This window comes from Leptinotarsa decemlineata, unplaced genomic scaffold (assembly GCF_025532065.1).
Source record: "Leptinotarsa decemlineata unplaced genomic scaffold, Ldec_3_MD MMD2_tig00000133_RagTag_RagTag, whole genome shotgun sequence".
NCBI classification, from domain to species: domain Eukaryota; kingdom Metazoa; phylum Arthropoda; class Insecta; order Coleoptera; family Chrysomelidae; genus Leptinotarsa; species Leptinotarsa decemlineata.
Window position 1 is genome coordinate 5,021,462 of NW_027412542.1, and position 12,526 is coordinate 5,033,987.

At 36.0% G+C, this 12,526-nt stretch overlaps 1 protein-coding gene across 1 annotated transcript in view; it reads left to right on the forward strand.

The window, feature by feature from the left end:
- LOC111508761 (discoidin domain-containing receptor 2) overlaps nucleotides 1-12,526 on the forward strand; it is a 138,311-nt gene that overhangs the window by 108,229 nt on the left and 17,556 nt on the right. Inside the window, exon 9 of the mRNA XM_023164371.2 lies at nucleotides 11,752-12,015. Within this exon, the coding sequence (XP_023020139.2) occupies nucleotides 11,752-12,015 (264 nt within the window). The remainder of the gene's footprint in view (nucleotides 1-11,751; nucleotides 12,016-12,526) is intronic.

Sequence of the window (12,526 nt, forward strand, 5' to 3'; positions counted from 1 at the left end):
CGGTGGATGGCACATTAGACGTTTCTGGTGAACCAGACAACGGATCACTTTGAAAATTTAAGGGCATATTCGGACATTCTCTAGCCAACTAAAATATTTTCGACAATGCGGTGTTGCCGCTTCTATTAGAAAGCAGTAGCAACTTTGATTTTTCAAATGGAACACTCTGTATATAATATTATTTTTGGAATCTCCAACAATTGCCCGACAACTTTTCTTGATATTTCCCTATACCTATCTGTTACCGTTTTCGAAATAAAAATTAATTTCAATTTTTTTCTTCGAAAATCATGACTTCTAAAAATGCCGATATCTTTTAGTTAAGAAGTACTATGATATCAAAATTTGATTTGGAGTTAGGTGATACTTGGACACTTCCCACACGTCAGCCTAATCTCCGTTACTTCAATACAGGGTGGTAAAAAAATACAGTTTTTTCGTTTGCTTGAAAAAGTTGCTGAAATTTGATTATTTTAAATGGAACACCCTGTATATTATTGAAAATTCGGAAAGCTGCTGAAATTTGCTTTCTTTCTATGTATATCATACCTATACCTAACTAGTCAAGTTTCGGACTTATGAACATTTATTTGTGAAAATGTCCCTTCAGAATGGTATTTCCATTCGGTATTTGGTAAGCAGGCCATGATTACTATTTGACAGTAGCGTTGTGACATTCTCCTAATAATATCGACATTTTCGTCACTTCAGAAGTTGCAAATACCTTCAAAACGATGGAACAAAACTATTCAAACGAAGTTCTTATGAATTTGTTTATTATTTTTGGACAGTGTGACAAAATTATCAGCAGAACATGTAGAAAGTTCAATGAAATGTATCCGAATCTACCGCCAATGAACCTCAAGAAATTTATACGAATTCAGAACAATTTCAATGCATTTGGATCAACTTTTATTTTCAAAGTGATCCGTTGTCTGGTTCACCAGAAACGTCTAATGTGCCATCCACCGTGAATCAGCCTGTATAGTGTATACATAGACATTTTTTTCAGATACAGATTGGAATAAAAACTCTTTGACAACAACTACTTTCATATGAACATTGAATTACACAAAAAACACATTTTCCTATTCAGTTTGTACTACAAACTTTCTTAATGGAATTGAAACTGATATAATTCATACGAATGCAACAAAATGTGATGTGACTTTCACTACCCATTGTCCAATCCGTGTTATAAATCGTATGTTAAAGGGTGAGACCTCGTTATTTGTTCGCACAAGTTTAGTCTTCTGAGTGTTGTGAGGGGACAACAGCTGGTTAACGGAAAACCGATAGTAATGTTATCCAAAACGGTGCTGATGAGGTAATAAGATAAATGTCTTGACCCGAAACTTTGAAGTACACCACTGACGATAACCCATGTTCTATGTAAGTGACATTTTATAGCAATACCTTTTCATATATCACATTGGTAAGTGTTCCTAAGAATAAAATCAGTTTCACTTCCACAATGAATGGTTTGTATAGGGTCTTTCAACAGAGACGTCCAAACTTTGACAATTGATGACGGCCATCTTGTTGAAGCTACATCTGTCAAATTAGTCTGTTTTGCCAAATCACCATGAACGGATATAGCTTTCAACAACACGTGCAAATAATGGAATTGTTTTATCAAAATGGGTGTTCTATTCAGGCAACGTACCGCGCTTAACCCATATTACGGTCGCCACAATCGTCTCACCGAGAGGACTATTCGCAATCAGGTGAATAAATTTGAGTCCACTGGTTCAGTAAACTATCGACCAACACCCGTACGTCATCGAAACGCATGATCTGCCGAAAACACCACTGCTGTCTGTGAGAGTGTGCAGGATAATCCGAGGCAATTGATTTCGTGTCGCTCACGAGAACTCAGCCTTTCGCAGACCACAATTTAGCGAATTTTGCCTCGTGACTTGGCCCCAGGGCTGCTTCTAGCTATACAATTGTACGAATTGCTATACAATTCAATATTTTTTCGTGCATGCATACCACATTGACGAAAAGCATATTTTTTCACTTAATTTGGTTTTGCATTACGTCATTGATTCGAATGAGGCCACGGTTATATATTTACAAATTTCAATCACTTCGTCCTTCGATAGTCGAATAATTTGTCTTTTTCTGTCTTCCGTCTCATTATGATAGGCGTGTCCCGCGTGTCCGTCTGCCATAGAACTCATAAAAGTCATAGATCACGATCACGTCGATCACAAAGAAGAAATCACTTCATTTTCAGATCAGTCAAATGTCAAATCTGTCGAAAACCGCTGGCGCTGAAAGAAAAATAAATCCACAGTGAGAAAAGAGAAAAGACGAATTTTTAATACATATTTATGAATGGTAGTTGGTAGTTTAAACTGTTTAAAGCCTGAAATAAAATGAATGGACCGGTATGTAACCAGTTATCATGCATTTTAGAAACTGTTTTTATTTTTGAATATGTCCTTTATTTTTGTATTTGCAATAAAAAAGTTATGTTTTTATTTACCCCCCTCTTTTTTATTAGCAGTAGCGGTTTCAACTGCCGGGGTCATTCACCTCACCCCTCTTGATTTTGTTTTAGGAGACTTTGTATTGTCATTTGATTTAATACATGATATAAGCTAAAGCTCGATTAGTAAATGCAGAATTTTCAATTAATATTAATGCAAATAATAATCAAATCAATATATTTGTAATAACCACTTCAAATTTCTCACATACGATGCGTGTCTGCGCATGCGCAAATCGCTTTAATCCATCTTTGCATCATGCGGGAAGCAGTCACTTGTCAATTATTCTGATGACAGTGTTAGCGACCATTGATGCTATACAATTATAGCGAAAAACATACATTTTTATCTGTCATTTTCGTACAAATTATTTTTGTCTTGGAGTAGCCCTGCTTGGCCCTACATGCAAAATTCAACTGATCCTGTTAACGACGTGTGTTTGCTGAATGGGCTCTGGAGCAGTTGGCAACTGATCATCTTCAGCGCAATGAGGTCCATTTCTGGATGAATGAGTACGTGAACAAACAAAATTGTCGAATTTGGGACTTTACCAATCCAGATGAGATCCAAGAGCGTCCAATGCATCCTGAAAAAATCATTGTTTGGTGTAGATTTTGGCCGGCGGCGTGATTTTTCCATATTTGTTTGAGAACGACGTTGGCCACGTCATTACTGCCAACGGCGAGCAATATAGGTCGATTATTACCAACTTCTTTTGAATGAATTGGATGATCTAGATACCAACGATATGTGGTTTCAACAGGACACCGCTACGTGCCACACAGCTCATGCTACATTGGATATTCTGCACGAGCGATTGGAGGGCATGGTCATCTATGTGAAGGTGATTTGAACTGGGGACCAAGATAATGAGATTTGACCCTGTTAGACTTTTTCTTGTGGGGTTTTCTCAAGTCGCAAGTGTATGCGAATAAGCCACAAACCACAGCGGTCTTCAAAGCCAGAGTCATGGAAATTTGGACATTTCAGACGCACTCTACCCAGAGAAACCGTGACGGAGATTTCAACGGTGTTATATTCCACGCATGAAGGCATCAATAAGTGGCTCAAGTGAATCAATGAAAGACCCTATAGTACAAACAGAATGAGAAGAGTGATTTTTGTGTCATTCAACGTTCATGTGAAAATAGTTTTGTTCTGAAAGGATTTTTTCGTTTCATGTAATTCAATGTTCATGTGGAAGTAGTTGTTTCGAAAGGGTTTTTTATCATAGTTTGTATCTGAAAGAAACTTCTGTATAAACACTACATATCTTTTCAAAGAGTTTTTATTGTAGTTTTTTTTATCTCTTTCTATGGAAGTTTCCAACATTTCTTGTTCAATGACGGGGAAGTAGAAAGCCAAAACCTGTTCAACCTTCACAAAATGACACCATACCCTGTAGTAATTTTCACAAAATATTTATCGAATTGCCTAATGCAAGTCTGGTCCTTGTTTCATGTAACTTAGCAGCAGGATCTAGTACAATTCAGATTGCTCTACTTGTAGCCTTTATTGGCAGGCATGGCATGTAGTCTTCTAGAAGTTTTTCGGGTTGAACATACATTTCTGTATGATTTCGCATTGTAGACATAGTGGATCATTTATTATCTTTTTTACTGCTGATAATTGTAGTCTCCAGTATGGAGAAAAATTTCCTAATAGGAAAGTGGTTTGTTGTAGTTGTAGTCTTTTATAAAATGTTTCTAGTAATAAAGAGCCTTCGAAAGCTTTTTTATTTGATTCATTCATGAATCTTTTTTCCAGGTATTTTTTGACATTTTCTTGATAAAAAAGTGGCCTGCTGAGACTCGTAGTCTTTCACGTGCTGTTTCTAGTAAAAGAAAGACTTCGATAATTTCTTCATGTGGTTTCTTTATGAAACGTTTTTCTAGATTTTTTTCCAATACTCTGTGCCTTCCAGTCATCCACGATCCCAGAGAAGTCCGAGTGGCATTTTTAGGTAAGACCAGTACTATTGGTCTTACCTATTCTGGGCACACAACAAATTAGCTATCTGTTTTACCAAATTTTTCTGATTCTGTTATGCTTCAGGGGCCTAGCTTTCAGTTCATTTCCTTGTGATCTGACAGATCGACAAGTTTCTGTCAAAACTACTTTATTAGCCTGGATATTATCCTAAAGTTTTCTGTAGCTCTTACAGCAGGGCGAGTTTTCATGTTTACTTCAACCCCATATTTCAAAATAAATTTATATTGCATAAAGTGTTTCTTCTTTATTTCAGTCAAATACTATGCCTGGAATAAAAGAGTGTACTTTTCATCATTAGCATTATTCCAATGATCCAGTTCTCTTTCAGTTTTCGAACCCTTTGTGTTCCAAATGAACTCACCCGTTTCTGGTGAGTTTTCCCTGTAATTACAAGTTTTTGTTTCTGGCTCAGTTGTCAGTTTTCTTTCCGCAGCACCAAATAGTAATATGTAAAAATTAACCTTATTTTCAGACATGCTCGTTAACCCACTCAACACCATTTCCATAAACCTTCCCGAGGGAGTAGGCGGCTTTAATCAAACAAAAAAACTTTTAATTATATTCCTTTTTTCTTGAGCAGTAGAGTAATAAATACTTTTGAAGTGACTGTTTCATAGGCGTACATAACTGAGTCGGTTAAAAAGTGAAAAATGTAGTGTTAATTTCAAACATTCAATGTTGTTGTATGATTTGATATAAATCTCAAAAAAATTTCATAGTTGTATGTATACGGTAACAAAAATAAGGGACACTCGTATTATTAACACAGGTCTGCAAAAAAACTTTTCAAAAAATTGTTTTAATTGCGTTAACTGATCTTTATGTAGTTTTTGCGCTGATTTCAAAAATTACATTTGTTTTTATCTATCACGTAAGGTTTGCCTACAAAAAAGGATGAAATAATTGAAAAAGTACAAAAAAACGAGGAATTGTGGATTTATTTTTATTATTTTAACATGAAGTCAAAGCAAAAGAAACAATGCTACATAGCTAAACTAAGCATAATAGTGATACACAAGTGTTTGTAAAATGATAATAAGTCTTTGTAAAAACGTTTTATTTTTCAGTCAATACTTCTGTTGGTACTTTTTCGGCTGTGTTCTTGTGAATTTTCCTTTTTTAACATCCAACAGTAGTCTGTCATCATGTTAACATTCCACCAACCTTGGTATCTGCGTTCCATTTCTTTTATGTCTTGATGAAACCGTTCTCCTTGTTCCTCACTTACAGCACCTGGATTTTCGGGAAAGTAGTCCAGATCTGAGTGAAGGAAATGGACGTTGACACTCATGTTGCAGCCCAAGATTTTCTAGTTTTGTATCAATTCAGCAATCAAAGTTTTGTAGTTTGGGTCTTTTTTGTTTCCAAGAAAGCCTGTTATAACAAGTTTAAATGAATGCCAGGCATTTTTTCTTTCATTTCCATTTCAGTGACAAAGCTTTCATCTTTTGAAAGTGTTTTTATGCCAGGCCCAACGATGTTTAGCATCGGATAGACCAGGAAACTTTTCAGAAAGATACTTGAAACAATTTCCTTCTTTGTCTAATGCTTTCACAAACTATTTCATTAGCCCCAATTTGATATGGAGTGGTGAAAGTAAGATTTTTTCAGGATACACAAAATTTTGTTTTTCAAGATTTTTAACTCCAAGAATAAGACCCTTTCTTATTGGCCACACCTGCTTGTTGCTATCCCATTCACATAGGAAACATGGAAACTTAGTGTAACCACTATATAGCTTATATAATACAGAAACATCAAACATACCATACCGAACTCAAAAACCTATTTAATAAGAACATTTCAGGTGAAATTTGTGACTTATCTATAGGTGATAGAATTTTTTTACTATTTTTTTCGTAATCTGCACACAAAATACTATTAAAATCACGAGTAATTGGACAAATTTCGGATATGCGGTTGTTTGCCTCGTCCACAGGCAGATGGGGCGATGGTAAACATATTGTTTGTTGTCCGCTTCAGCCCAGTTCAAGGAATGATACTCTGTTGATGTTGATCATGTTGATGATAGACACTATTTTGCACTGACGAGTGGCCAAACAGCCCGAAAACGGTCTGCTAGTGTGTTCCAATAATTGAAAATCTATTGCGGCAGTTGTATCGCCAACAGCACATGCAGGAATAACTTCAGTGAAGAATCCTGCTCTGACACCTGTCGAATATAGTCCAACGCCTTTCGTGGCATTAGCCAGTGGAGTAGGTGTTTTCTGATAGGTTTCAGTCCAATAACCTACAGTGTAGGAGAGTAGGGAGGTGAGACTGGCCTGAACGAATTGTGCCTTTAGATGATTTGACAAAACAGCTCTTAATCGAAAGAGATGAAATTATTTGTTGAGTCATTACATGAGGCAGATGAAAGAGTTTCGAAGTGAGAATAGAAATATTCATTATCTGGACGAAACTTGACTTAACAAAGGATGTATATTGGAAATATGTGCCAAGACAAACACATAACATCACGTCAAGCATTTTTAGAAGCCTAGTATACCGGATTGAAGTCGTCTGGAAAAGAAAACGACTGATTATTACCCATAGTGATAGAGTAGACGGTTTTGCTGAAGGCGGTTTATTCATGTATGAGTCAAAGCATTCGGGCTATTATCATGAAGACATGCACGGAGCGGCGATGTGTTCGAAGAATATTTTACCTCATTCAACCTAACTCTGTGATTGTGATAGATTATGCAAAGTATCATTCCAGGAAAGTTGATAGAATACAAAGTAATGCATGAAAAAAATGGATAACATCTTATAAAAGAAGAGGACAACATGTGGAAATTAGACCATTCAATTGAAGATCTGTAGATTATTTTATGAAGTCTTTCTTTAGCGCGTATTTTACAATTGTTATTTTGGAATTAGGAGGCCTTTCGGGATGTGTGATAAAGAACGGATATCCCTCCCAGCCATTTGTCGACCCATGAAGTTGGTATCATCAAGAAATAAGCAGTTGACGATATATTTGTTAAGAGAGAAAATTCTAACTTTTTAGCGGTTCGTAGATGTTAACCATCAAATTCATTAGGATATTTATATTATATTCATATTATATAATATTCATTATTATATTCATTAAGAGAGGTTTACAAAGCAGCTACACGTGTTTCGCTATACAATAGCGAACGTGCTTTTCTTCAATATTTGAAAAAACCTCACCTCGACAATGCCGGATTTTCCATTGTACGAGAAGGTAGACCAGAGAAATGTCATTTGTGATTTGGTATTGATTCAGATTTTTAATGTTATATTATAAAATTGGTCACACTAAAGTTCTATACACTAAGAGTGTCATTGTCATTGAAAAAAGTTTCTTGAAAATTGATATCCATTTATTATTTTGACAAAAGAATATTTCAAATGTTATTTTTCAATCAAGTATCTCATGTGAAGTTTTCGATTTGAAATAATGTAATAAACGATACATACACAGTAGGATATCGGTGTCAATCGCTATCAATCTTCATTTATTCAATATAGTTCTCGTGTATACATGTCCGGAATGTGAACTCAATCTATTTTGTTTTGAGTGGAACAACGATTCAATAATTTCCAGCTGATATTGGTGCGTGAGGTTGATTTATTCAAACCATTAGGGCATTTATGGCCATATCTCTCATGGTAATTTCAAGATTTATTGAGATTCTTATTGCCGGTTGCGCTGCCTGCCTGGAAGCAGATGTGAATTCAACTGTTTCGTACAAAATTTGATATCAAAACTTTGGCCTCGTTTCCACCGAAAGTTTATATATTTGTTTGAAAATCGAAAATACATTTTCCGATGGTTTGTAATTAATAAACTTGATAAACTCCGAAAATTGTTTCCTTTATATGATTTATAATTGAATGGGTAGGGTGAAAATAATACTTCACAGTTTTCACAACACTAACATTTAATGCTAACAGCTGTTTCGACATACTGTGTCATCTTCTGAGCGAGTTATAAACTGACCTAGATATATGAGGTCTGACTGACTAATGTATTTATTCAAATTTTTGGGATTAGTGTTGTTAGTGTCTACAAGGTATGTTTATGGTGGGGCCCTGCTTTAGGCTTATGCCTCTTCAGGGTTACAGTTATCTATCTCATAATCTATGTTATTATTGTGTTAGTTTTTCCTTTGTTTGTTCGTTCGGGTGTCGTGTTCTATAGCGGTGGGTCTTTGTTGGGGGGGGGTATTGGTTCGTGATGTGCCTGGGGTGGTGTGGTCAATAGTTCATGATGTTCTTCAGGGTATTCCAGGGCGTGAATTTTCCGCTATCTGATAGCCAATGGATATTACACTAGGATGTTCTGGATCTGCTCCGAAGGGTCTTCCAGCAGCCCCAGGAGTCTGGCTGGGGGAACAGGGGCTTTTTCCTTGGTATCATTTTGGCGCCTCCGCGGAGCCTCCATGGAAGGAAATTACTCATAATATATTTGGAGAAATTACTCATATATAATTGGAGAATTATAAATATACATCTAGTCATTCAGAACAAAGTTGTTTTTATTATTAAGTCGGTATATTTGAATTTCATTCATGTAAACATTGTTCCAATCGCTTCATTGTTCTAGTCAGTAATTGGAATTTTTATATACCTAACCCATAAATACTAAACCCAGGTAAATACTAAACTATTCATTACTAAGTATTTTCTGTTTCTTCGCATACTACGCATACCTATAGTAGATACACTTAATATTTGACTTGAAATGGTTAACTCCACTCTCGTATTTTGGCACGCAGAAAATTGACAGTAACATTCTGAAAAGCAAACGTGTTTTAGATTGTGTATGGTGAAGATGCATCAAATGAATATTGAAATAATGCAATGTTACCTTCATCCAAAAAGTATTGTTGTGTTTCAAACAAGGCTCGAATTCAAAGCAATGACAATTCTACTGGGAATCAAAAATGTATTATTTATTTCTAATCACATATACTAAATACTTCAATACTCCACTGGAATCCAGTGAGTTCTTATATTCTCGTCAACAATAGAATTCACTTCATTACCAAAAAGTGATTATGATTGCCTAAAGTACCTACACCTTTTTTGCAGAATGCGGAATATATTCAAAAAATATGTTCAAAATATTTTATCCATTAACCAGCTATCGCACCCCTACGAACGACAACCCTCAGAAGTCGAAACTTATGCCAGTTAAGGACTAACGAGGTCTTACCTTTTAACGTGTGATTCCTAACACGGGTTGGACAATAGGAAGTGAAAATCGAGCGTTCAGCCTGGGGCTTGAACCATCGACAGACACATCGGCCGATTGACTGAGTGAACAAAGCACCCACGTCGAACCGCCTGGCTACCGACCGGCCGAATACAGTATATCATTGAATCAATAGGCATCCAGTTGATCAGATGATAATGGTTTCTCTATGTACTAGTTGGATCCCATGCAATATTCTTGATTTCGAATTCATTTTCTGTACGATACCTGATCATGAAAAAATGTATTTTTTTATGTAGCATTCCAAGCAACAAAGAACGAGGTAACCTGGGCTCTGTCACTGTCACTGAGTTGGTAGCCGTTCAGCAAAAGTGGACCACATTACAAGTCGCAGAATCAGCCTTATTTTCAAACTGAAATTATTTAAACAACCTTAGCCTTTCTGTGAAGGATGCTGAAGACGGCGACCTGTAGTTATTTATCATGACCTGTCAGAATGTTGACTTCAACACCTTGTTCAGCTCCAACACAAAAACTATTCCCACACACCAGAACTACAACAATGCTCTGGACGCACGATTCGTCAATCAAGTTGACGGTATCAGAAGATAAACTCAACTATTCGAAACAACTAATATTATACTATTCAATTCAAGTGAAATATACCATCTGATGTATTTCAGTTTAGGCGATATTGTTCAAAACTTGACTACAACAACTCGCTTGGTGAACGCACATCGAGAAGAGTGCAACTCTGAATTTGATGCTTATGATCCGAAAAGAAAAATAGATTAAATATCGAGATTTTTCTTTAGACTATACCCTGACCACTCAATCGAAATGGTTATTTAAATTTTAGAAGTCCTTAGTGGTATTGTGACTTCCTTACTGTCAAACCCCAACATCTTATCGGCTTGCTCAACATCAGGACAAATACAGATAGTTATCATTCTTAGTTCGTTATGTCTCCGGATGTCAAATAATGGTCGGGACCAGGGGCCATCATTTCATGTGATTATATAATCATTTTTGGCTCGAATATGGAGATTTATCCCAACAACAAACCGTTACTTTCAACACCTTGACACGACACGATGATCACCAAGTGATCATCAATATTAACATCGTAATTCGAATCAAGGCGAGCTGCTAACCTACTGAGTGGATAGTTGGCCAACCGCTGATCGAGTTAAATCCTTCTAGAAGGAATTATAAGCATCTCCACCTACTAAACCTAGACACTTCAGCTCTAACGAAGTTTGAAGCTTGCTGTAGACCTTGAGCATGATCAACTTCACTAACCAATCACCATTGAGGAAGTTCGAAATGTCTTTGTGGTTTTTAAGAACTGTGTTGCCTTGGGCCCGGATAGGCTAATCTTATACCTAGCTAGGTAGGTAGGTGGAGGTAGGTGCTATATACCTAGCACCTACCACCACCTGGTCAGAATTTTGAATTTTTGGCTGGATGGGGAGCAGCAGATTCTGGCATGATTTGTAGTAGGCTGGACACTCGTCATTCTTAAAAACGAAAATTTGTCGGTTCCCAAGAATCACAACCGATAACACATAACTTGTTCATACTCTTCGCATTTAACTCAGGATTTCAACGGATATATTGGCAGAGAGAAAAACAAAGCTGTCTTTTGAAAAAAAATAATAGTTATCAGAGACTTTCGATTTCCGTATAATGATATTACCCATCTCAAGATGGTAACTATCTTAAATCGAATGTTTATTCGATAATTTCTGTAATACAAATACACGTTGAAATTGTGTCAATTTTTCTGAAAAAAAAAAATACTAATTTTTGACTCACAGTCTTTAAATATTTCTGAATCGATGTAATCTTTTGGATAACTCCACTATGAAAAAAGTTGGACGTGGTTACTTAAGTGGTCAAAATTTTCAATAGGTGTTTATGCTAACATTTACAGCAGGATTAAGAATATTTAAATACCGAGTGCAACAAGTTTATTCATTTAAAATACGGTCTCAGAGTTCAGGATGAAATATTTCACATATAACTGATTCAAATCATCCTCCGAATAATCATGAATAATTTTCTTTCTAGTTGACATTAGTGAAAAGGGAAGTTCCATCGAAGCATATAAGTTCGCAGGAATTGGCGAATATATGAAAAGTCACGACAGTAAAAGTACTAAAAGTATGAACTCGACATTACCTCTGCCTCATTCTGAAAGCATACTAGGAAACAACGAATATCAAGAGCCATATCAATCAACAAAATATTCCCCATATTACAGTTACAGTCCAGTTGTGAATGAGATTCAAAATGAGATGCCAAGAAGCCCCAAGAAGAATCAGTTTTTACGAGGTAAGTTTTATGACTGCTGGGCTTTGTCTTTGTAGTGTGGCTAAATATTAGGGTTGCAATGTTTTTGTACAATGAAGGGATAAGTGCAGAACCTTGTTTCAGCCCTGTTCGAGAGGAATGAAAATATTTAATTTCATTATCTTGAAGTTTCACACTTTTGTACTCGAAAGTTATGTTCCTACAAACGTTCCAACACTTTCGGGCACTCATTGTTACAACCTTACTACGGAGTAACACCATCAGAGTTTATTAACTAAATTCTAAATCATATGCATATTCTGTCACGCAAAGTTTTTAGAATAGTCTGAAGCAGAAATTTCAATACTGTATTGATTTAAAACTCATATGAAATGGAAAATGAATTAATAAAATGCATGTAGCTGGTGCAGTTGGAGAATAAAATATTTAGATTCGTATGCCAATAAAATTTCTGGTCTCATTAACACCTAACCAAGATGTCGGTTTGACATATCTCATTAATGAATCAGTTTGCGATGCAAGGTATGCAAAA